At 44.7% G+C, this 23,235-nt stretch overlaps 1 protein-coding gene across 2 annotated transcripts in view; it reads left to right on the forward strand.

Moving 5' to 3' along the window:
• The window catches only part of FARP2 (FERM, ARH/RhoGEF and pleckstrin domain protein 2), a 4,051,843-nt gene extending 4,029,805 nt beyond the window's left edge, over positions 1 to 22,038 (forward strand). For both annotated transcript variants that reach the window (XM_069618112.1, XM_069618113.1), the window contains one exon: positions 20,125 to 22,038. In XM_069618112.1, coding sequence (XP_069474213.1) covers positions 20,125 to 20,215 — 91 coding nt within the window. In that variant the 3' untranslated portion in view covers positions 20,216 to 22,038. The remainder of the gene's footprint in view (positions 1 to 20,124) is intronic.
• The last annotated feature ends 1,197 nt before the right edge of the window (positions 22,039 to 23,235 follow it).

A 23,235-nucleotide genomic window follows, 5' to 3' on the forward strand; every position in this document is an offset into this window, starting at 1 on the left:
GCCTATATCTTAGCCCACTGCTGTTGCTAATTAATATGATACTACTATAATGTTAGAAATTACGAACTCAACCTATTAGTGACTTTCCTAGACATTACTGTGCCCCCCCACCAGATATAGACAACTATCCCTAGGATAGAATGATCTCCACCCTCATCTTCCTGATCACCCTCTGGTACACAATGACAACAGCAAACCACCCACCGCAATCTATGTGACATTGAATTCTGATGAGCGCCGACCCACCATCACCCCAGACACTAACCCACAGTCTATAAAGTCACCTATTCTCCACCACCCTCTAACAAATATCCCGTGCAACACCTTAAGCAAAAATGCAAAGATACGGTCAAGATTACCTAAAATCTATGAACCTCTAGCTAGACTAGTCACCAAACCTAGTAATAGAAGAGAAAAACAAAGATGTTCCCAGTCTCACTGCGCCAAGAAATTATAATTAGTTGTTTGCGCAAAGAGAAGCCTTTATTGTTTGTGCGAAGAGAAGCCTAACACGTCTTTAAAGCTGTGTACAGCTTTTCATCAGAGGCTTAAATTGCATAGTACATCATTTCCATACAAATTGGGTAACGTTAAAAATAAAACATACGCATGATTGTTTTGTGCAAAGAATTGTTACATAAAGAACATAGGCACAAGTTGTGAGCAAGCAGTCCAGGGCGCGATGCAACCACAAAAAATATAACACATGTACATCACATGTAGGAAGGGTAAAAAAGTAGAAATTAAGTTACTACAAATTAACCAATTTCATTCGTAGTAGTCCGTTGACAGACAAACAAAAAGAGAAAAAGAAACATAATTTTAGAAACAAAAGTTGGCCATAGCAGCGCAATCAAGTTCCACTTAGTAAGCTAAGTCTTGAATCAAAGACTGTAATGTATTCCAAAAATAAGTACCTTAGGTTGCAGCAATAAGAACTCCACATTTAGAGTAGGACAATGCCAGATACAGTTCTGTAGGCAGATAGATTAAGTAATTACTGGAAAGCCAATTGCAGGAAAATATTATGTAAGTTACCAAAACAAACCGTAATGCTGTCAATAAAATCAATAAAAACATACCTCGAAATGCCTCGCAGTTGCGGAAAGCTAATTTAGCCAAAGAAACCAGAAAGAGAAAATAAATCTCAAATTATTATTAGTAGCTATCCCCATTTATTTCCAAACTTATCAATGCTTCCTTTGCATCAGGCACGATACCAGACAACCTTAAAGAATCATGGGTCCTCCCCTCCTTAAAAAGCAAACCCTGGACCCCTCCATCCCGACCAACTACTGGCCAATCACTACGGTACCATTCCTGCTAAAAAATATTAGACAGAGTGGCTTATCTACAGATCCAAAAATATCTGGAGCTGCATTAACTATTAGGTACCAGACAATCAGGCTTCAGGCCTCAACATGGTACCGAAACTGCGCTTATTGATCTCAAAACCCAAGTCGATGAGCTGAGAGATCTTGGAAAAACTGCCCTACTCCTCCTATTGGATCTCTCAGCGACATTTGACCTGGTGGACCATGATGTGCTCTGTACCCACATGGAATCTGCGGCCCACTTCTCCACACATGCCATTGCGTGGATCAAGTTGTTCTTAAGTGGCAGAACCATGAGAGTTTTCTCTACCTCTGCAGCAGCTGACCCAGTACCCATCACATGTGGCGTTCCCTAGGGATCCTGTGTCTCACCGACCATGTATTTATTTATTTTTAAAATTTCTTTATTGGGTTTTAACAATATAAACAAACCGTTGTCATTATCAATGCGACATACATAATACACATCAACAATTCTTCCCCTTCCCACCCTCCCCCAAGACCACGGTCAACTCGTCAGTCCTCGTCGAACCAGCTTTTGGGCTAGGGCTATCCGTACCATCTGAGGTATCATCTGACACTCTGGGATGGAGCAATGGCACTGTCAGCGCCACCCAACGGTGTAGTTCCTCGCTGGTGTCCAGCCTCTGTTCGTGAATTGCGGTTTCCCATGCTCCAGTCTCAGCAGCTATCCACCTCGTGAGGTCTCCCCAACACGGAGCCTTGATCGGGCTTCTGGGGCTCTTCCATCCCATGGCTATGCGTCTTTTCGCCGTTATGTATATTAGGTCTTTGAGTCTGTTTAGAGGCTTGTTTTTGCTGTTGCGCTTGTATCTGCCCAAAATGCAGGCCACTGGATTATGCACTTCCACTTCAATGTCCGCATTTGCCACTCTTTCCTGTACCTGTGTCCAGAAGCTACGTATCACTCGACAGCCCCAGAACATGTGAGTCATTCCCGCCCTCAGCTCGTTGCATTTGGGGCATACCTGGGTTTCTGCACCCTTGAACCTCGATATAGCTTCTGGTGTGAGGTAAGCTCTGTTGGTGATGTACAGTTGGATAAGTTGTAAGCGGCCATTTCTGGAGATTTTTTTGTGATAGTGGGTTATCTCCTCCCATTCTTTAGCCTCGAATTCAAGGCCCAGTTCGTTTTCCCACTTCCCTCTGCTTTTGAGTTCGTTTCTGGTCGTACCTTCCATCAAGGCTTCATAGAGTCGCAAAGTCTCGTGACCTCCTTCGGCAGTGTCTAACATTGTTTCTATGACCTCATTCTCTGTTGCTAGGTTGGCAGCCCCAGGCCATCTGTCCTTCATAGCCTGCACCAACTGCCCTGTGGAGCAAGAACTGCCCTGCAGGTAGCCCCGCGGTCTCGTTGAGATCGGCGAATGTTAGGATCTCCTGGTCCTGAACCAGGTCTCCTAGGGTAGCCACACCACAGGGTTCCCACTGGGCACGCGTTTCCAGTTGACCCCATGGGTATTTGGCCATGATTGCCGCTATGGGGATTTGTGGGGAATACTGATCTGCTGACCCCACTGTTCTGAAAGCCCTTTTTCGAAAGCTGGGTTCCAAGCCTGGCCAGGTATGGGCAGCGTCGTAGAGCACCCTCCTCGACCCAAAGTAGGTCCCTGAGTAAAAGTCGAGGTAGAGCCAGTTGGAGGAGTCGGTGTCTGTAGTGATCTCGTCGGCCATCCATCACATCATCGGCCATCCATCACATCACGTGTCTTAATTGGCTTGCAAGGTAGTACAGTTCGAAGTTGGGAACTTTCATTCCTCCCCTCTCATAGGGTCTTTGGAGTGTCTCCAACGCCACCCTGTGCCTGCCCCCCTGCCAGAGGAATCGTCTACATAGTTTATTAATATCTCTAAAGAATGAGGGGGGGATGTTGAAGTGGACGTTAGTGAAATTGTGTAGTAGGCGGGGGAGTGCCACCATCTTGAGGAGGCCCGCCCTTCCAGCCATCAAGAGCGGGAGCCTACTCTAAAATTCCATGGATTTCTCCAGGGTGTCTTTCGCTCTAACCGTGTTGAGGATGTGTTCTGTGTATGGGTTTCGATGTATAGTGATTCCCAGGTATCTAAAGGAAGTCACCTGCCATTGTAGGTCTAAGGGGGGCAGGGATCTGAAACCGTCACTATATAGTGCAGCAAGAGGGTAGAGACAAGACTTGTCTTTGTTGATCTGGATCCCTGTATGTTTGTAGAATCCGTCTAGGGTCTCTAGGATGTAGGGCAGGAGATGTTCGGGATTGTGTAAGTACAATAGTGTATCATCGGCGTACATGGAGACGAGGTGGGTCACCCCGTCAATCTCGATGCCCCCATATCCGTATTCCTGTCTAAGGTAAGCAGCCACGGGTTCGGTGCCGATGATATATAACATGGGGGACAGTGGGCATCCCTGACAGGTGCCTCTATGGAGGGACCACTTGTCGGAGTATGTTTTATTCGTTCGCACTCTGGCAGTTGGGTTGGTGTAAACCAATTGGGTCCATTTAAAAAAAATGGTCCTATCCCCATTTTTACCATGGTGGCGTATAGCCATTCCCACCGCACTGAATCGAAGGCTTTGGTGGCGTCAAGTGACGCGACTGCGTATTTCTGAGGCCTTTGTTCCGTGCTGTATATGACGTGGTGCAACCTGCGCAGGTTCTCGGTAATAGAGCGCCCGGGCACATAGCCCGTTTGGTCCTGATTGATCAGCTGGGGGATTACTCTATGCAATCTATTCGCTAGCAGGGAGGTTAGGATCTTGCTATCAATGTTTAACATGGAGAGAGGCCTGTAGGAGCCACAGTCCGTTCCATCCTTTCCAGGCTTAAGAAGGGGGATGATTACGGCTTCCCTCATTGAGTCAGGGAGGGTACCGCGCTTGTAGGCTTCATTAAACACCTGAGCCAACAGTGGGGCTAGGGTCTCCTCACAAGACTTATAAAACTCTCTGGGGAGGCCATCCGTGCCTGGGGATTTTCCGGATTGTAGGGATCTAATGATTACCATTACTTCATCGGGAGTGATGGGCTCGTCTAGGGTTTCAGCCATCTGTGAGTCTAATTTGGGCAGCTCGATGATGTCCAGGACATCCTCGATCCCGGTGTCAGCGAGGGGCAGGGTCTTGGAATAGAGGTTGCGATAAAAGTCAGAGAAGACTGAGTTGATTCCTTTTTGGGTATGTGCGGTGGTACCGTCTGGTTTGAGTATTTGGCAAATGGGTATCCGGGGAATCTCCCTTTTAAACAGCCAGGCTAGGAGTTTCCCGGGTTTGTCTCCCAGGGCGTGGGTTCTTTCAGTGTGATTAGCGTAACTCAATTTCCCCAGGGATTCCCAGTGTGTTAAACAGGTTTGCCTTAGTTTGGTTATTTTTTGTAGGTGTTCTGGGGTTGAGTCAGCCCTGCCCTCCAGTTCTCCCAGCTCTTTCTCAGAGCTTTCTAATGAAGTTGTGATGGATCTTTGGGCACCGCCTATAGCCTCAATCATCTATCCCCTCATGACCACCTTGTATGCCTCCCACGCAGTGCCTATATGTTTAACGCTATTCAAGTTTCCCTGCCAGTATTCCTCGGTACTATCCCTTATGTGTTGCCGGAAAGCCGTATCATGTGGGCCTCGGCTCTAAGCCTCCAGGTGGGCACCGGGGGTCTAAGCGGGGATACTTCCCAGGTGACCAACAGCGGGGAGTGGTCAGACAGCACCCTGGGCAGGTAATGTGCATCGCTAAACATGGCTTGTTGCTCCTGACTTAGAAAGAAATAGTGAAGCCTAGTATGAACAGCGTGAGGTGGGGAGTAAAAGGAATATTCAAGTTTCCCTGGGTGTTGTTCCCTCAACAAGTCCCGGAGTAGTAGCTGATGTATTAATTTAGATAATATTTTGGCCAGAGGGGATGGGCGGGTATGTTTATCTGATCTATCTTTTAGGGGGTCTAAGGTGCAATTGTGGTCGCCTCCCCAGATCATAATGCTGTCTCTATAAGGGCTGAGTCGTGAATATACGGAGTGAAAACAAACTGTTGCGTCGTGGTTAGGTGCGTAGGTGCTGATTAGGCATACCTCTCTGCCCTCGATAGTGCCACACACCAGTGCCATCCTGCCCTCATCATCTGTTTTGGTGCTTATTAGTCTAAAGCGGATGGTCGGATCAATCCAAATCAAGACTCCCCTGGCATAAGAGGAGTACGAGGATCCTATCAAGGTCCCCCGCCATGTCCTGGCCAATGCTTCCAGTTTTTTTGCAGTTAGATGTGTTTCTTGGAGCATAGCAATCCCAGCCTTGCATCTTTTCAAATATGCGTGAATGCAGCGTTGCTTTACAAAGCTATTCATGCGTCTGACGTTCCACGTCATAACGTTTATCGTATCAGCCATGGGTATCGGGTGGTCTGGCGTTCGTTTCAGGCATCTCTTGAGGTCTTGTTGGTGACGAGTTGTATGTGGAATTTCCCCGTGGTCTTGGTGTTTCTCGATTTAGGTTCCCAACTTTGGAGCCAACACCCCATGTCCCTCCCCCCAGTAACTGTAAACTCCCCAAACTTAGAACAGGTCCAGCAAGGTTTCCCTCATTATGACAGTCCCGTTTCCGCTCTGTTTGACCACTCATTGGTCTTCAGGTGCCCTACGTGCGGGTATCTATACCCTGTAAAAACATACAGGGGTGGAATGACATTTGGCTCCGGTGTCACGCTCTAGAGGATCATTCCAGCTGTGCTTAAGCGCAGTCATTCTGCTGGTAGGCTATATAGATAGAAGGACTCTCTCCTGCCACGTGGAGAAGGGCTCAGCGTGGCCTCCGCTTCTTATCCTCGATGTCAGGGATCTGCTGCCCATCCATCCAGTCCCGGGCCTGTGCCGGTGAGGCGAGCAGGTGGGCTTTGTTGTTGTGTATTACCTTCAATCTTGAAGGGTACAAAAGCATGTAGCGCAGTCCTGCTGCTTTCAGTCTGGCTTTCGTGTATATGAACTGCGCCCTATTCATTTGGACTTGGAAGGTGTAATCTGGATAGATGGCAATTTTTGCAGAGTTTCTTTGGATCTGACCGCCTGATCGTGAAAAGGCCAATATGACCTTTCGGTCCCTGTAGTTGAGTACCTTCGCTATCATAGGCCTGGATGGGGTGCTCGGCGGCGGTTTCTTTGCAAGAGACCTATGAGCTCTCTCGATAGTGAAGCCTTGTGAAAGCCTTTCCGCCCCTATTTCCTGCAGCAGGAGGTTCTCAACGTAATTAGTGGGGTCCGGTCCCTCAATGCCCTCTGGCAGAACGAGGAGCCGAATGTTGTTCCGGCAGGCCCACCCTTCTGCCTCCTCGGCCCTATCTTCCAGGTTCTTGACTCTTTGTTGAAGTACGTCTATGTCTTGTAGGAGTTGGGTTTTGGTTTCTGTATTCTCTCGGACATGGGTTTCAAGTGTATCAGTTCGGCTGGCTAAGGAGCGGACGTCTCTCCGACCATGTATAACATTTTCACGAAGCCCCTGTTTGATGATCTGGACCTTCTGGGTGTCACCTACACAAACTATGTAGATACACTCAGATTCTCATCCCACTTTCGGGGGATTACGAACAGGATTGGGCCTTGGTGAACAAGATATACCTCATCATCCAGGCATGGATGGCACGTCATGTTCTATGCCTGAATGATGACAAAACGGACTCATCATACTGGGGAACACACAAAATATCAAAAGACTGAACAATGTCTATTCATCATTTGTTATAGATGGCAACACCATCAAAGTAGCAAAAGAGGTAAAAACATTAGGTCTTTACCTCGACTCTTGCCTCTCCCTAACAAAGCAGGTGAGTGCGATGGCTTCTAGCACCGCATACACCTCTAAGCTGATTAGAGCAGCTAAACCATACTTGTCCACTACCAGCTGCCTCACCCTATCATGAGCCCAGGTATTATCCAAATTGGACTATTGCAACGCACTATACATAGGGTCTAATAAACACACACTGCAAAAAATCCAAACCTTGCAGAACAATGCCCTCAGAGCCGCACGAGGAATCCCAAGAAGAGAGATATATCAGACATCAGAAGACAGTCTAACTGGCTCTCTACAGCTGATAAAATTAAACAGTATCACTAACGTTCAAAAGTATCAATGACTTAGCCCCCAAATACCTAACAGAAAGAGTCAAAAGAAGAACTTCTAATAGACCCACCCGAGAAGCATGTACCAACCAGCTAGTTGTACCCCCATTTAAATTGAGCACAGCTGGAGGCAACAGCTTCCCTGTCAAAGCGACCCAGCTATGAAACTCCCTCCCATCTTCCTTAAGGTCTGACCAATCCTATCCACACTTCAGACTCAGCTGTATTAAATGGCTAAAAGAAAATGACCTATAACTGACCGACACTAGGACCACTCATGCCTGACCCACCTGTTAACCTGCAACTGAACGTGCACCGACATGCTCTTTTAACTCTCAATGTATACCGTGTATACACCTCTGTGTACAAATACCTGTGTATATAACCATGTATATTGTCATCCTTTTTCTGTCAATGCATCATTTAATTACTTGGAATGTGTAACTGTATGTAACTGTGACCTGTAAGCGTAAAGTATTTTTGAACACGCGCCCGGTTACCTCCGGGTCTGGCGCGTGCTACAAATAAAACAAACGAACAAACAAACAAACTACAATGCCACGTGAGCAGGTGGTAGAACGTCCACATAATTTTCAATGGAAAATGGATGAAGGAGCCATCCTGAAAAGGCGCAGAGTATCGGAATTGCTGGAAAAGCCTGGTGAGTCAACCCAAAGCCTCTGGGGAACACAGGGTGTTCCGACAAGCACAAGAACACATTGTTTGAATTGCACGAAATTGCTAATGTGGGTAAATCCCAAAGGTTACAAAATCAATACCCAATAAGAAGAATATTTGAATGCAGCCAAGACAAAGTCCAAAGGAAAACCCCAACCCAATACAGATGCGTGAGATGCCAATGTGGGGGGAGAGGTTTGAACAAGCATTGCCAAAGATATATATACCAAGCACCTCACGGTATATGCTATTTTAATGTAACTGAAGAATTGAGAAAATATACAAGAAATCCTGGTAGGCCGTATACCAGGCAATTGAAGTTGTGTACATATTTCTGCCAGGAGAGTATACCAGATAATCTGCAAGCCTTCAAAAGAAACCCTTGCAGGAGAGTATACAAGGCAATTGAGATTGAACCAAGATTCCTGGCAGGGGGAATACCAGGCAATCTACAAAGCTACAAGAGGTTTCACAGAAAGCCATATAGAGAGCTTTGCTGCATAAACAAGAACTTTGTGAATCCAAAGCAGGTCGTAAGGAACTTGGACTGAAAGGACATTTTTGCAATCCTATTTGAAGAATCTAGGGGAAGCGAAGCATCCTCTGTGTCCAAAGGCCATTTACTTTGGTGAGCATTTTCATTGGAGTTATTACTTTTGGTTTTTGCACACTTTTGCAATCATCAAATCAAAGACATTTCCTTGCACCCGTTGTTATTTTGTTCATAGTGTGAGGGCCAGGATAGGACGTTTTGGACACAAGGACAGATTGTTATTTACAGACTTCCTGACACAGACAAATCCTTAGTTTTGCTTTCTAGATGGGTAAATTCCTCTTTAGAATAGGGCTAGAAAGGCATTTCCCCAACCTCTTTTTTATTTAATAAATGTCTTTGAAAACATGAAAACCTTGGGTCTGCCTCTCATAGCTGACCCCTCACAACTCCAAAAAGCTTTTAGTTTTCCCGGTTCAAAGGGCTTCTTTCCACATCTTTTCAACAGAGCGGCTAATCAAAACTATGTAGGGCCGATCCCGGACCCCGATCAATATGGTGTTCTGTACATGATGCATAGAAAAAAAGACCCATTCATGATGTGCTATAAGGCAAATGAGCACCGCATATTTGACCTTCACCAGAAGTTAAGGACTTACTGTAAAGAAGATGTCAACATTTTAAGACATGTATGTCATTTGTTCAGGGATGGGATCATTCAAACGACCCGCCAGCAAACACCTATATATATGATATGATACGTCATTTATAACACTCCTATACACAAGTGTTTCTAGGTGTGACAAGACAAGAGAGGGAAAACAGAGGGAGGACAAGACAAACTATCTTACTAAGCCTTGTGTCTAGTAAGGGGAGGGGGGAAGTTCCTGGGAGAGGGAAGGGAAACAGGGCAGCAATGCTCTGAATAGTGCAGCCGATCTATATGGACAAAACTGGAGATTTACTGGCAGAAAGTACTAGGCCTACCCCAAAATATGCCAATGGCCCGTATCCATTATGAGCTGGGCCTCCAATCGCTAGAATCAATAATAGAATGGAAAATACTAGACTTAATCAGAAAATTGAACAGTGAAGAAAAGATATCGGCTCTAGAAATATTAAGAACCTCACACTTGAATGATACAGTACTAAACAAATGGAAAGAAGCAACAATGAGCATATGTAACAAAAAAGGAATTGCATTAGAGATATTGACGAAGATGCCACAAAATGTCAAAAAGAAGTTGAGTTGAACCGATTGGATTGAGACACAAGAGCAGAAAGATCGATACAAGCTGACCCTAAAGTGCAATGGAGAGGCACGAGCACTCAACCAACTACCACACTACCTAAATCTATATCCAGATCAAAGAATTAGAGATATGTTTTTAAGATTAAGACTGAACCTACTCCCAACAAGAGAAGTCCTGGGGAAATGGAGTCAAAACAAAAGTGCAAATTGCGACTGCAGATTCTGTCTAATATTGGGAAAAACAGAAACTATATACCATGTAATTATGGAATGTGAGGCACTCAACCAAAAAAGACTGCTCTTCAGCGATAAATAGCAAAGTGCCCTGATAGAAATGGAAAAAGAAGAAAGATGGAACCAAATCCTGATGGGAAACAACAGAAAGATGGTCACTACCATATTCCACTTCTGGGAAACAATTATGTTGGAAAGCAGTAGTAGCAAATAAGAACAGTAAAGTCAAAACATTTTTAAAGAAGACATTGTAAATTGTTCTGAACCATAAATGTAAGGTTTAAGATGTAAACCAAATGCATTTTAAATAAAAAAATAAATAAAATAGTGCAGCCAATGCAGTGCGACTTTGGGTAAGTGCAAGGAGGCAAGGGACTGTAGAGTTACAGTTACAGCCCCTAAGTGCAATGTAGGCCCGGAGGCAGTGCAGCAGTGACTGGTCAAGAGAGAGCCTGGTACCCAGTGAGACTCTGAGGGTAGCCAAGCAGCCAGTCAGTGCAGCGGACAGGTTGGTCAGTTAGGTCAGCAGGGGAGTGAGAGGGAGAAAGCAAACGCGAAGAGGAACGTTTTGAGCTGCTTCCAGAACTTCAGGTGAACCGGCTCAAGTTTGAGAGAGGCAGGGAGGCCATTCCAGAAGGAGGCCCCTGCAGAGGACAGACATATAACACCCACTCTCTGTCTGGAGAAGCATCTGACCCATAGAGAGTTGGAGGTAGCTAAGCGAAGGGCTCGAGGAGGAAGATATTGAAGAAGAGAGCGCTGGGCATACATCATTCCTTTTAAAAGTATCACAAGGGCTAGTTGCTGCATGCAGATCTACAGACATTTGTACCTAAAGCCTGAAAAGATGGTGCTGTTGCACCATGATTTATACCACGGGTGCCAAAAACAATCAACAGTGGCTATTCAATGGCTCTTATACATAACAGAGACCGAAAACATTGCGATGCAACACACCCTAAGTGGTAGCAGTGAGAAACGCTATGGTAAATACTGCAGGACGATATGCATTGATTCAGGGTGTGGCAACAGCCTATGAATTCAACAGTCATTTTTATCCTGGGTGTCCTGAATGTTACTCAGCCGGGGGGGTTCAACACTCTCATAGGTACTACTTACGAGCAATTGTATAGACACACCCTGTTGCAACAAATGTTCCTATCCAGTCAAGGAGTTTGTGTTGTCAGTATTTGGGAACATGAGTGGGGCGCAATAGTACAAAGTAACCCGAAAGAGGGTCGTTTTCCTAAAGAGAAGAAACTGTTAGACTCCATACAACCCTGAGATACATTGTATGAAGGTCGCAAGAATGCTTTAAAGGTACACAATCGCATCTCAGAGGGCGAGAAAATAACTATTTAGATTTCACCAGTCTATACCTGGCTGTGAACAATAAACAGCCATATGCTCTAGGACACACCAAGATCATCTGTGACAATTCTGTAGATATAGGACCTCATTACAAGTTTGGCGATAGCCCTGATGGTAAAATGGCCAATTACTGGGTCATTACAGCCCTGTCGGACCCGGTAATTGCCCATTTGCGGGCACCGGAATGAAATGCTCCCCATTCCTATTTGAGCCCCAGAGGGCTCAATGGGAATGGGGAAGTCAGATGCACCGGCACCATTCAGAATGGTGCTGGTGAATCCAACATGCTCTGCTCGCGGGTGCCGGTCCACCCAGCAGGCCAGTCCTGTCGGTGGGACAGCACCCGCGAGAAGAACTCGTAGTTTGCCAGTCCGGTAACTACGGTACCGGCAAGCTTACCGGTACCGTAGTTACCGGACCAGAAAACGTATAATAAGGCCCATAGATTAGTATCGGGCGTGAGGCCTATCCATCCAGAGGCCTTTACTTACCTGTGCTGCCCTATAGATGTGGTGGCAAGCTAGTGGTCACGCTTTGTCGTACATGATTTGAGACAAAACAGGCCAGGTGTAAACACACAGATTAAGAGTGGGTGCTGACAGGCACTTGGTGTACAATCCAGTTACAGGCTGCTTTAAAACATGGATATCAACTTGAGTGCATACACGAGATATGGGATTTTAAAACAATCACCCTATTGCTTTTTTGTGAGTATATTCAAATGTTCCTCCAGCAGAAGCAGAAGGGCTCTGGCTTCCGTCATGGTGTGTGGACAATGCCACTAAATAGGCTTACTTGTATGTTTATTACAACCATCATGTCATATGTTTGCATAGGACACACATCGAGGACAGCCTCGTTCAGCCACTGTTAGCAAAACTATTTCTGAATTCCCTATGGGACAGGTTTGCACAAAGAGTAAATTTGTCAAACACAGTCATCATCACAAACAAAGATGAGCTTCATGCTTATTTATTCGATAATTCTTATGATGTGAGCAGCTGCTTGTTCATAGATGATGCAACAGCTTGTTTGTGCTGGCTATAGGCCAAAGAATGTCCATCAATTTCTGACAGTACCAGTATATTGATAGCCGCATTCATAACAGCTCACACGTATTTGACGCTGTACGTTGTGATGGATCAATAGCAAGAGAGGGTTCTGTATAATGATACCGATAGTGTTATCTTTGCCAGCGCTCCAGGGATGTCAATCCGACCACAGGCGATGACATAGGGGATCACACTTCAGAGCTAGCCCCCAACAAGTACATTTTGGAATTTCTATATAATAATAATATTAATAATAATAATAATAATAATAAGGCCCTATATGTAGGGCCTAAAACATAAGTCTGTCGTACATCTCTACGGACTGTCAATTTGAAAGGGAAAGGAATAACGCTGAATGTTCACAATACAGCTGAGATATATTTTGAAAGATCTAGTACAGTCGTATACACAGGGAGATGCGCCTAACAACCCTAGGGTTATTACCATTACACAGCCATGCATCATACGCAACAAAAAGCCATGGGAAATTAGCACAAGTACTCTGCAGAAGACTCTCTGTGTTTTGTTTGATAAAAGGACGTGTTGACACATCCCTACGGCTATTTATTACCAGGTATTGTGGATACTAGACTACAATATCAGTTTGCGTGTGTGCTGGCTGGACCTTACAGCTGCAGCAAGAGTTATTTTGTCAGAAAACATCTAGAAACTGCTCACGCAGTATGCCGGACATTCTCAACAATGATTAATTACTACCACCGAGTATGGTAAATACGGTCATTGTAGATGATTTGATGACAGAGGGGGTGGTCAGAGCGCTGGACTTTACCCAGTATTCACATCACTGCAATTTAAGTATTTGCTATATCATGCAGAACTTGTTCGACAAGGGTAGGAGTAATCTATAACACTAAAAACTAGTTATAGTATAGTGTTATATAAAAACCCTCATGACAAACAACAATTAGCTGTGATAGCATGACATATGTACCTGTCCAAAATGCATTGATTCATGGAGGCTTTTGAAGACACTACCAGTAAACCCTATGAACCTCTGTTGGTTGATTTAATAACAGCCACTCAGGATGATTATAAATTGTGCACCAATATATTCCCACCCTGTCTACCCCCTGTCTACACACCTAAAAAGGCATCTAAAACATCTTGAAAACACCCTTGGCTAGAGCACCTCATCAGTGTCTGTTAAGTCTGCAAGCATACAGAGAAACATTGCACTGCTGAAAATTATTGTGTACGCCACCATCCAGCAACGTAGAGCCATTCTAGCCACGGCCTCTGACGATGTGGTGGTTGCTATTTCTGAGATTGCCCAGAACACTTTAAAGGGCGATGTCCCCTTAACACAGCACCAAGTAAGTGTGCTAAAAAAGAAGAGTGTCATCAATAAACTGGTTAATAAGCGTGTATCCATACGGCCTCAAAGAAAAGTAGTATTTCAGGAAGGTGGATTCATAGGATCTCTCATAGGCATAGCCCCGCCACTACTCACCAGATTGCTCGGGGCCAGTGATGGAGTACACTCACAAAATGTATTTGGTGGACAAACGACAATCAGAAAGCCTAGCGCCCGTGCCTGTGGAAGATTGCGATATGCGCAAGGTGGCAACCATGCGTCTTGACTCTGAAATAAAGGATATTTTAAACAGGCATGATTTAATGACTCATGATAATGCAGGCTTATACACAAATATTCTGCATACATATTTAAATCACGCAAGGCACAGCGATGCAGAAAAGAACAAACTAACATTATACAGGCCACCCAGTGAATCTAATAGTGGGACGGTTCGACAGGCAGTAGACCCGGCTGTGGCGTAAGTGGTAAATGCACTTAACCAGCGTTATTGACCTAGTCTGGAATTGCTGCTACATAAAATTGACCTTGAAAAGGATGTAGGTACGGTTGTAAGGGGCTCGATCATGCACCATCTAGTTCTGCACCATCTAGTTCGGGGTATTACAAGTCGACAGTCAACTTCTATAGAGCACTGCCAATGACCTCTGCCTCAATGCCAGCAAAACAGAGATCCTCCCTATTGGTCCCATACTTATTCACTGCACTCTAGCCTTCCAACAGGATCCCCCCTTCCCCTGTCACAGCAGCTAGAAATCTTGGAGTCCTGTTCTACTCCTCCCTTTCCTTCATCCCTCATATTCAGGACATTGTCAAGAAGTCCCACTTTCAGCTCTTCCTTCTCAAAGGGACTCTTCCCTTCCTCACCTTCCCCCAGAGACTCAATGTCATCCGTGCTCTGGTTCTCTCCAGACTAGACTACTGCAATAGCCTCCTCCTTAATCTTCCTTCCTACACCCTGCAACCCCTCCAGCTAACCCAGAAAAGGGCAGCAAGATTTATCCTTGACCTCAAGCCCCGGGACTGCGTTTCTCCTGCCCTACAAAGCCTTCACTGGCTCCCGGTCTTAGCACAGATTAAATTCAAATCCCTCTGAATCAGACACAAGGCTATCTGCGGCCGTGGCCCACTCTATTTTCAACGCTTCTTGATCAAATAAATTCCTTCTAGAGTCCTCCATTCCTCTGGCACCAACTCCCTGCATGTTAAGTGCTTTGCTAAACAGAGAGCTGGTGGGCAATCACTTTCCTCGGCTGGCTCCTGTAAGGAAAGATTGCCATTTATGTGTAATTTTTCCTCCAATTGTGTACACCCCAACTTTTTGCTGTTGTTTTAACAGCATAGTCTGACTTTGCCAGTGAAGCACAGCCTTCAGCTGCACTCCACTGGGCTTTCGCACACTTTGTTATGGGGAAACTGACATGCCCTTAAAGGCAGTCAGCACTGGGAGACTTTGTTTCCCGTAGTCCTTTCCAATGTTGCAACTTCTCTGCAACATGTTACAAGTGCACAATGTACCTTACAGTACCGTGCACTTGGGTCTTCCTTTCATTTCCATAGTCCCTAGGCTCTCTCAAAGGATTTTTTAGGAGAAGTGCAGATGTGCCTTGGACAGGGCTGGTAGCAGCTTATCTTTTCGTGTATTTTTACCCTTTCTTGCCATGCAAACCGTGTTTACCACAGTTAGCACAAGAAGGTGGCCTGGCTCCAAAATGGCCATACCATGAGGTTCCTTGTCCTGTCCTTTAGCCATCTTGCCCCTTTGCCTTCCCCAGGTTGAGCCGACCCGGGTCAGTCCTTATTTGGGCATGCATTCTCCCACAAAACGCCAAGCTTTTGCCGGCTTCTGCATGCTTTGTGTATGTGCTTCCAGGATGCTGGCTGGACTGTCGAGTTCCAAAACACGTCCTGAGTGCTAGAGAGTCTGGTGTGCTGTGAATGACTGGGACCACCATGGCCTGTGATTGATCCACGTCTGGGGTGCCTGTATGTGAGCAGATCTCCCATTGGGTCTTCTTCGTTTTGGCGCGAAGGAGATTTGGATAAGAGAAGGACCGAAACACCCACACCAGGTCAATCTCTTGAGTTCTCACTGAACCTAGGATAGGATCCAAGTATCCTGAAACTAAGAAGCAGAGTCGAGGAACCGCTGGTGACCCGCTGGAAGGTTTGGCACCCTGAGCCCGCAGTTGTCCTGCTGGACCCCTCTGGATCTGATCGAACTAGAAGGTCTTTGAAGACGCTTTGACCCATTGGAATAGTGAGACCAACTATTCTCGGCACCTTCATCAAACCCTGCAAGTAAGCATTCTCGAAAGTGTCCCTGGGCCAACCAGTGGGCTGACCAGCTTGCGCTTGCTCTGACACCGGAGCAGTTTCGCTGAGACCCTTGAAACTAGGTACATCGCAAGCTCTTTGTTCACGGCACTCTCAAACCGAATTTCGTACACTTGACATTCCCAGGTCTGGAATAAAGAGAGAGCGCCCGAACTTGAGTACACATGGTTACCCTGTCACCCAGCCGTGGTGACGAACTTTGCATGTGCCTTGCTGCAGTGCCCCTCTGTGCCCTAAAGCCTGCTACAGTGAAACGGGCCTGATCCATCCACCAGGAGCAGAGAAATCGCCACTGTCCCATCAGGGAATAATCGCTGTAACTTTGCAGCTGAAAGCTGCAGTGCCGCACAACTGCTGCATTTGAACCTGCAACCGAAGTGAATCGACTGCCAAAGTTTGGTCCTGAGTGCACCGGGGGGTCAGTGAGTACCTGCAACCCTTACCGGTGGCCGCTAGCGCATCCATCCACTTTTGCGCACAAGTGTCCCCTGACAAATAAGCCTGTGCTACTGCCCCATTCCCAACTCCTGGAAACTGTTCTGCCCTCTTGGGGAAACCCTCCATGAATAGTGGAATCTTATTCTTTATTGTGTCACCCACCTTCCTGAGCTGCTACAGCCCCTGCAAGAGACCCGGTTTTCCCCTTCTGCACTATCGCATGCCCCAGCATTTGAAAATACATTGAGCACTAGGCTCCTCTCTTTATAGGGACTGGACTGCCTCTCAGTAAGGGTTAATTTAATGAAGAATTGCTTTAAGAATATTTGCACTGCTTGTTTCCTTCCCTTTTAGGTTGTGGACCCATTCTGTGCTTTTAACCCTTTAGGCCACTTGGTATTGTATATATGTGTTATAGTAGTGTTGTATTGGTTTCATGTATTACTATTGAATAATTGCTTTGTGTTGAAGTTCAAAGGCTTTGAATAAATGTACATGTATTTTTAATATGTATACACCTGACTGGGAGTGATTTGTAGTGTCCTTTACTCTAAGGTTCTAGGGGTAATGTCTCTGACTTGCAAAGTACGCAAATGTTCAAGTTCAACAAAAAGGCATACATTCCAACAAAAGTTCCAAATGAATAATGTTCACAGTTCCAGGAAATGACTCCCTCCCCCAGGTTTCTCTGCACCAAAACAAAAGTTCAAAAGAACAACAAAGTTCTTTGTAGCTCAAGAGGATATCTCCCCTCCTCTTGATGTTGCAACTTATTCCATGGGTAATGTCTCCCTTCCCCAAGTCCTTCTCACATTGAATGTAATTCACAATCCTAAGGGCATGAATCTTCCTTGGGATTCTCTGACTCACACAACAACACAAAGGCCCTCATTCTGAGTTTGGAGGCGGCCATGGTGCTATAAGCACCATGGCCGCCTCCAAAATCGGTCCGACTCCGGCCTGGTGAAGGGAGTAATTACCGGTCCAGTCCGAGGTTCCCCATTCACCAGAGCCATTCCCAATTCCCATTTGAGACCCCATAGGGCTCAATGGGAATGGGGAAGGTGCAAATAACGGTACCGCAATTTGGGGTACCGTTATTTTCTCCCTGCGGCTCCCGCTAAGGCCGCCTGGTAAAACCAGACGGCCTTAACAGGACCCACAAAGGGACCTCGTAGTAGGGCGCAAAGGGATTACCGGCGCCCGGTATCCCTTTGCGCCCGGGTCGCAATGACCCCCATGGCATTCTCCCCTGCCAAGTTCTTTGATATAGTTCCTTGATACAATTTAGGTGCAGGTCTGAGACTCGGAAAACACCTGGTATACGCTTGTGCCAGGTTCCTTCTCTTTACACATTCACTATAGTTCATAATCCATAGGGCATGGGTCATCCTTGGGATTCTTTAACTCACAAAAACCTGGTATACTCTCCTGCCAGGTTCTTTTTCACATTCACTGTAATTCGCTTCACCCACATGGCATTGCCTGGTATACTCTCCTGTCAGGACTTTCTTTATGTAGTTCACTTTATACACACTTGCTTTCGCCTGGTTTACTCTGCTGCCAGATTTTTAATATTCATTGCATTTCAAATTTTCTGCCACACTGTTTTTCTCTCACATGTATTTTATAATGTGGCTATGGGTCCCAGACCTTTTTCCATGGACTTCTTAGCTTGTAATCAAAAGTATCAGGGGCCCTATTCTCTTGTTTGGGCTTCCCCCAGCTCTCACAATGTGTTTCCTTTGGTAGACGATGCACCTGCCAAAGTGCCCAGGCAGCCCTGTCCCTCTCGGCGAGCTCACCGGTTCTCAGCAGCAGCTTCGGGGTCCCTCGCATGTCTGATGCCAGTCTGTGACTTGGTATCAGGTCTGTGGAGCGCTTCCTTCGCTTGTCAGCTTCCACCACTCTCTTATTCTCAGCTTCTTGGTGGCAGTGCTTCAACTTGTGAGCACGATGGGCCAGGGGAACGTTCCCAAGCCTTCCATGACCCAGCAAGACCATCTGCTTCCTCTGGCTGCTTCAACCCGCGTTGGAAGCAGAGAATCTTCTGCACCGCCAGCCGCCGTACTGTCTCTCTTTCTCTCTCCTTGGCTGTCCTCACCCCTGCTGGGTTAAGAGACAAACGTCATGCTTCTTTTCCCGGCATGGTTTTAAACCATGTTGGATCAATTGCGCTCTTACAGCTACTAGACTGCTGGCGTTGCTTTGTATTAGCAGTAATCATCATTACTCCTCACCTCACCCTCGTTTCAGTTTTTGTTCCTTTATTTGCTTTCTGATATTGAGGAATATTGTCAGTAAAATTGTCAAGTTGTTGAAGGGGATGATGGCAATATGCCATTAGGGCATTAGGGGTGGAGGGAATATCCCTGAAAGAGAAAGGGGGATATTGTGCCTTTTCTGATGATGTCATGTCATCTTCCTGAGGGTTGCCTCCCCCATGTGGTCCTCCCTCAAATAGCCACCCATAGGGGCAGGATCTGGTAGCGGCTTGCCCCCCCCTGGACACATGATGAGAGTCCATTCCCTGGAAAGGAGGGATGACATCGTCAGATTCATCACATTACTCTTTTTCTTATTTTAGGCATTTAGCATAGTGCAACCCTTGTTCCAAAAACCTGCTGCGTGGTTAGCGGCAAGAATCTGACAAAGTATAAAAAGATGTTTGCAGATTATCTCAGACATAGGACAGACAGATCTGGATAGTAAAACTAGTCAAAAGGCTCTTGAGATAGTAACTTGTTCTTCTTTTTAGTTCTATCATGGTCATCACACAGTTTCCAATCATGGTAGAAAAAGGAAGCCTGACTTGGCAGGGAGGATAAGGTGTGAACTCTGATGGGGCAGTTCACCTTTGGTCTTTGAATTCATAGGCATAGTCTTCTAAACTATACTTAAGTGATAGAGCCTCTACTCAGTTACTGTCCACTAGGCAATTGCCCCATGTGTATACATGGGGCTGCACGGCAAAGACTAAAATAATTACCTTTAATTAACTTTATTTTAGTCCATCACTGGGACCAAACATAGCCGTGCAGGAATACTGCAATCCGTACCTAGAACACTTCCAGTTCCAATAATCTAAATTCTACCCACAGCATCACTTTATATTCTCCATAGGCAACAACTCACTTCTGAACATACATTATCAAGACACCTTCACAGCTCTAGAAGTGCACACTTGCCATTCTAAAGCTGGCATGTAACATCAAGCTCTGCTAACATACCGCAGTCCTTGTTAGCTGGACCTAGTGACCCTTCACTAGAGATCCTTCATGTAACTCTGCCTCTGCAACCTTGTCTAGCCCACAAAAGACCCTTCAGTAGCATTATGCTTCACAGTGTCCATATGGGTTTGCCCTTCTGTTAACATAGTTACAAAGGGATTCTGCAGTGTCATGTGGATCAGCTCATTCAAAAGTAAACTGAAATATTGGATAGATCATTTTCACGCTACAGGAAACTCCTTTGTGAACACTCTCTTTTTCTCTCTTTCTGTAGCTGGATGGAAGTGATAAAGAGGGCAACCTGTAATCGAAGAAGAAATAATCTACTGAACCAGCCAGATGAAAAAGAGGCCCATACAAACTAAGAGAAGACCAAGCTGGGTCTCTGTGCAGTCTCACGTTGCAGGGGTGGGGAAGAGGGTTTTCATAGAGGGATACAGAACTCACCTGACCGACATGCTATGAAGATGTCTAGGACTCCAGGAAGCTGAACATTAAACCATGTAGATGTTGGTCGTGTCTACACTCAAAGAAGCCAACTGACTGTGGTGAAGCCATAAACCTGGACTTGGCGGGTTCTCCAAGACATGTGCACACTTCACGTCTCTGCTGGGTTGGTTATAATGCCTAGTCATTCAAAATGTTTCTTCTGAATTAGAAGTGGAGGAGCATACATGGTTTGTCAATGTTGTTCCCTCTCAAAGGGCATGGGGTGCACTCCATCTTCAACCTCCCGGAGACATCTAGAACATGCTATGTCGCTACATATATGCGGAAGATTCAAAGTTAAACACAGAATTACATTTGTATTAATGATTACTTATGCAGTAACTTGTAGAGTAGTCAGATCGGCTGATTTAATGCAAACTTTTCATATTGCTTCCCAGGGGAGAAGGCTGCTGATAGCACTATATATATATATAATAACAGAAGGTCAGAAAAGAAGACATATTGTGCACTAGACAGGGGGCCAGTGGCCAGTATGGCAAGAAAATGCTTTTGATAAGAAAATGTACGTGTATGAAGGCTAGTAGAAAATACAGAGTGAATCCATATGTAATTAGACGGTGAGCAAAAGATGTAGTTGGTGCTGAAGACAAATGTTTACAAAGATCGCACACCTTATTTAGAAACAATTGTCAGATGTCTAGGAATTACAGGAAGGTGGTTGTGGTCTGTTGAGAAGGAAGATTCTGATAAGGGGACTGTTCACTGGAACAGAGAACGGATGTAACCTAGGACTTGAAAAGAAAATCGTCCCTGGAAATCTGATAAGTTTCGTAGTAGGACATTTGCATGGCATGAATATTGGAATATTAGGGGTTCTGGTGGACAGCGACTTTACTTTTGAATAGGTGGTAAGGGGCAGGACTTAAATGCCAGTAGTTCTTTCCTAGACTAATAATCATATGTTATTTATTAGTGTTTCTAATTTAATTGTCTGTTTGTACTTTGCAACTCTAAGTACAGTAAAGCTGATACTGTCCTGGTCAAATATATAGATATCGGAAGGAGAGGGTGGTGGTTGCTGTGTGGTAATAATTCTAGAGTAAAATAGTTTCCATTATTCGTTGTTACACTGCAGAGGGAGAAAACATAACACGTGGACCCACTACCATAATAATTATATTTTCTGTATGATCAATGGAGTTGTATATAAAACATGCTTTTTGTAGTTTCTTGGAGGTGAAAGTGTTAGGGTTTCATAAAATAGTTGTTTGCTGCCAGGTCAGTCCAGGAAATATTTATGTATGGAGCAGGTAGTGATGCCTATAATTTGACTGGAAAAATAGAAATGGAGAGTACAGGAGCTTTTTAGACCACACAGGCACCTTTCCAGATATAACTGATTGTGAACAAGGGAGAATGATTTGAGTAAAGTCAGGTCAACCACACATGACCAAAAGGTGTTTTTAGACTCCTAAGAGCTGGTGTTTTAGCTGTAAGTGGAGAATTTTCACAAAACAACATAGAACACTGCAATAAAACGTATTTCCAGTGGAAAGAGGTTTCAGGGGTTCATTACATGAATAAATCTCTAATCAAAACATACATCCCATATCACAGTTTAGTCCCCAAGTCTAGCACCCTTAAAAAGTTAGATTTTAGCAGTGTGAATTTGTTATCAATTTAACATACTCCAAATCATGTGTCTGTCCTATTTTTTTTAATTAAAATGGTTTTTTGATTTAACAAACTTTTCATTTATATTTACATCAATTTTTACACAGATTTAGAAAAATATATTTGTTTTGTTCCTTCAAGCTTCTTGCATAATCTCATTCCAAAATTACATCACCGTGAATATAAGACGTTGATTCTTTCCTTCAAGAAGTTCTGTCCATCTTTCCTCAGTTGTTAACTGTTTGCCAGAAATTTTGAAAAAGTCTCTAAACAGTTCTCTTTTTGGTTTCAGGCCTGAGCAAACCATAATCAAATGAAATAGAGTTTCCACACTATTTTGATCTTTGCAGAATCGACAGACAGAGGATCTGATGTTTGTTTTGTCACTCAAAGATAGATAATCTCGAGTGGGCAGTATATTTAATGGGAAACGTAGAAATAGATCACGAATGTGGCAACACGGAAACTGTGACAATTATGATGGTAATTCATTCAGTGCTCTTACTTCAGTTGCAGCATGCAGATGTTGTTTATACTTGTTCTGTTCTTCTACAGTTCTTATCCAGTCATTCATTTGTATTTTCCGTTTTGCATATTGTGGTCTATGGACCAACATCTCTTCCGTGATCTCTTCTCTTTTCATTTTCAATTTGATCTCAGTGGACCATTTCAAGAGAGCTGATGCCTGAAATGTTTCTTTCTTTTGCTTTAAAATTTCTAGTGCTGGTATTTTTTCCTCTGAAATTATTTTTCTTAGCAGACCCATTTGTTTCCACAGCACTATGGATTGTACTGATTGTAAAGCTAATTCAAACCATATTCTCTGGACAGGAAATGCTTTAGGCAATGCAAGGGTTTTCCTCCAAAATATTGCTTCGTAGTAGGGCCATCTCATTAGTTGTTGGTTAATGAGCGACTCACTGTCATATGTCAAGATTGGAATTACTTTTTGTTTGTAGAGCAATATTGTGGCTGTTGCTGAGTATGTCCCATATTTTAGGTGAAAGAAGCGTCCTTGTTTTGCTAAAGATCTCGCTTTCTCCTCAATATGTTGTTTCCATTCAATTTCATTCGCTGACTGATTGATTAGAGCACCTAGATATTTTATTGTCCTGGTTGACATCACCACTTTATTTTCTAGTTGAATCTTCATATCCTCTTGAGACTTATTTTTTTTCATAATAAGTTTCATTGTTCTCGTTTTGTCGATGTTAATTCGTAGATTATTCTCTGTCATATAGACGTGGGCTTGTTTCACTGT

Source organism: Ambystoma mexicanum, chromosome 10, assembly GCF_040938575.1.
Source record: "Ambystoma mexicanum isolate Mex_15411 chromosome 10, UKY_AmexF1_1, whole genome shotgun sequence".
NCBI lineage: Eukaryota > Metazoa > Chordata > Amphibia > Caudata > Ambystomatidae > Ambystoma > Ambystoma mexicanum.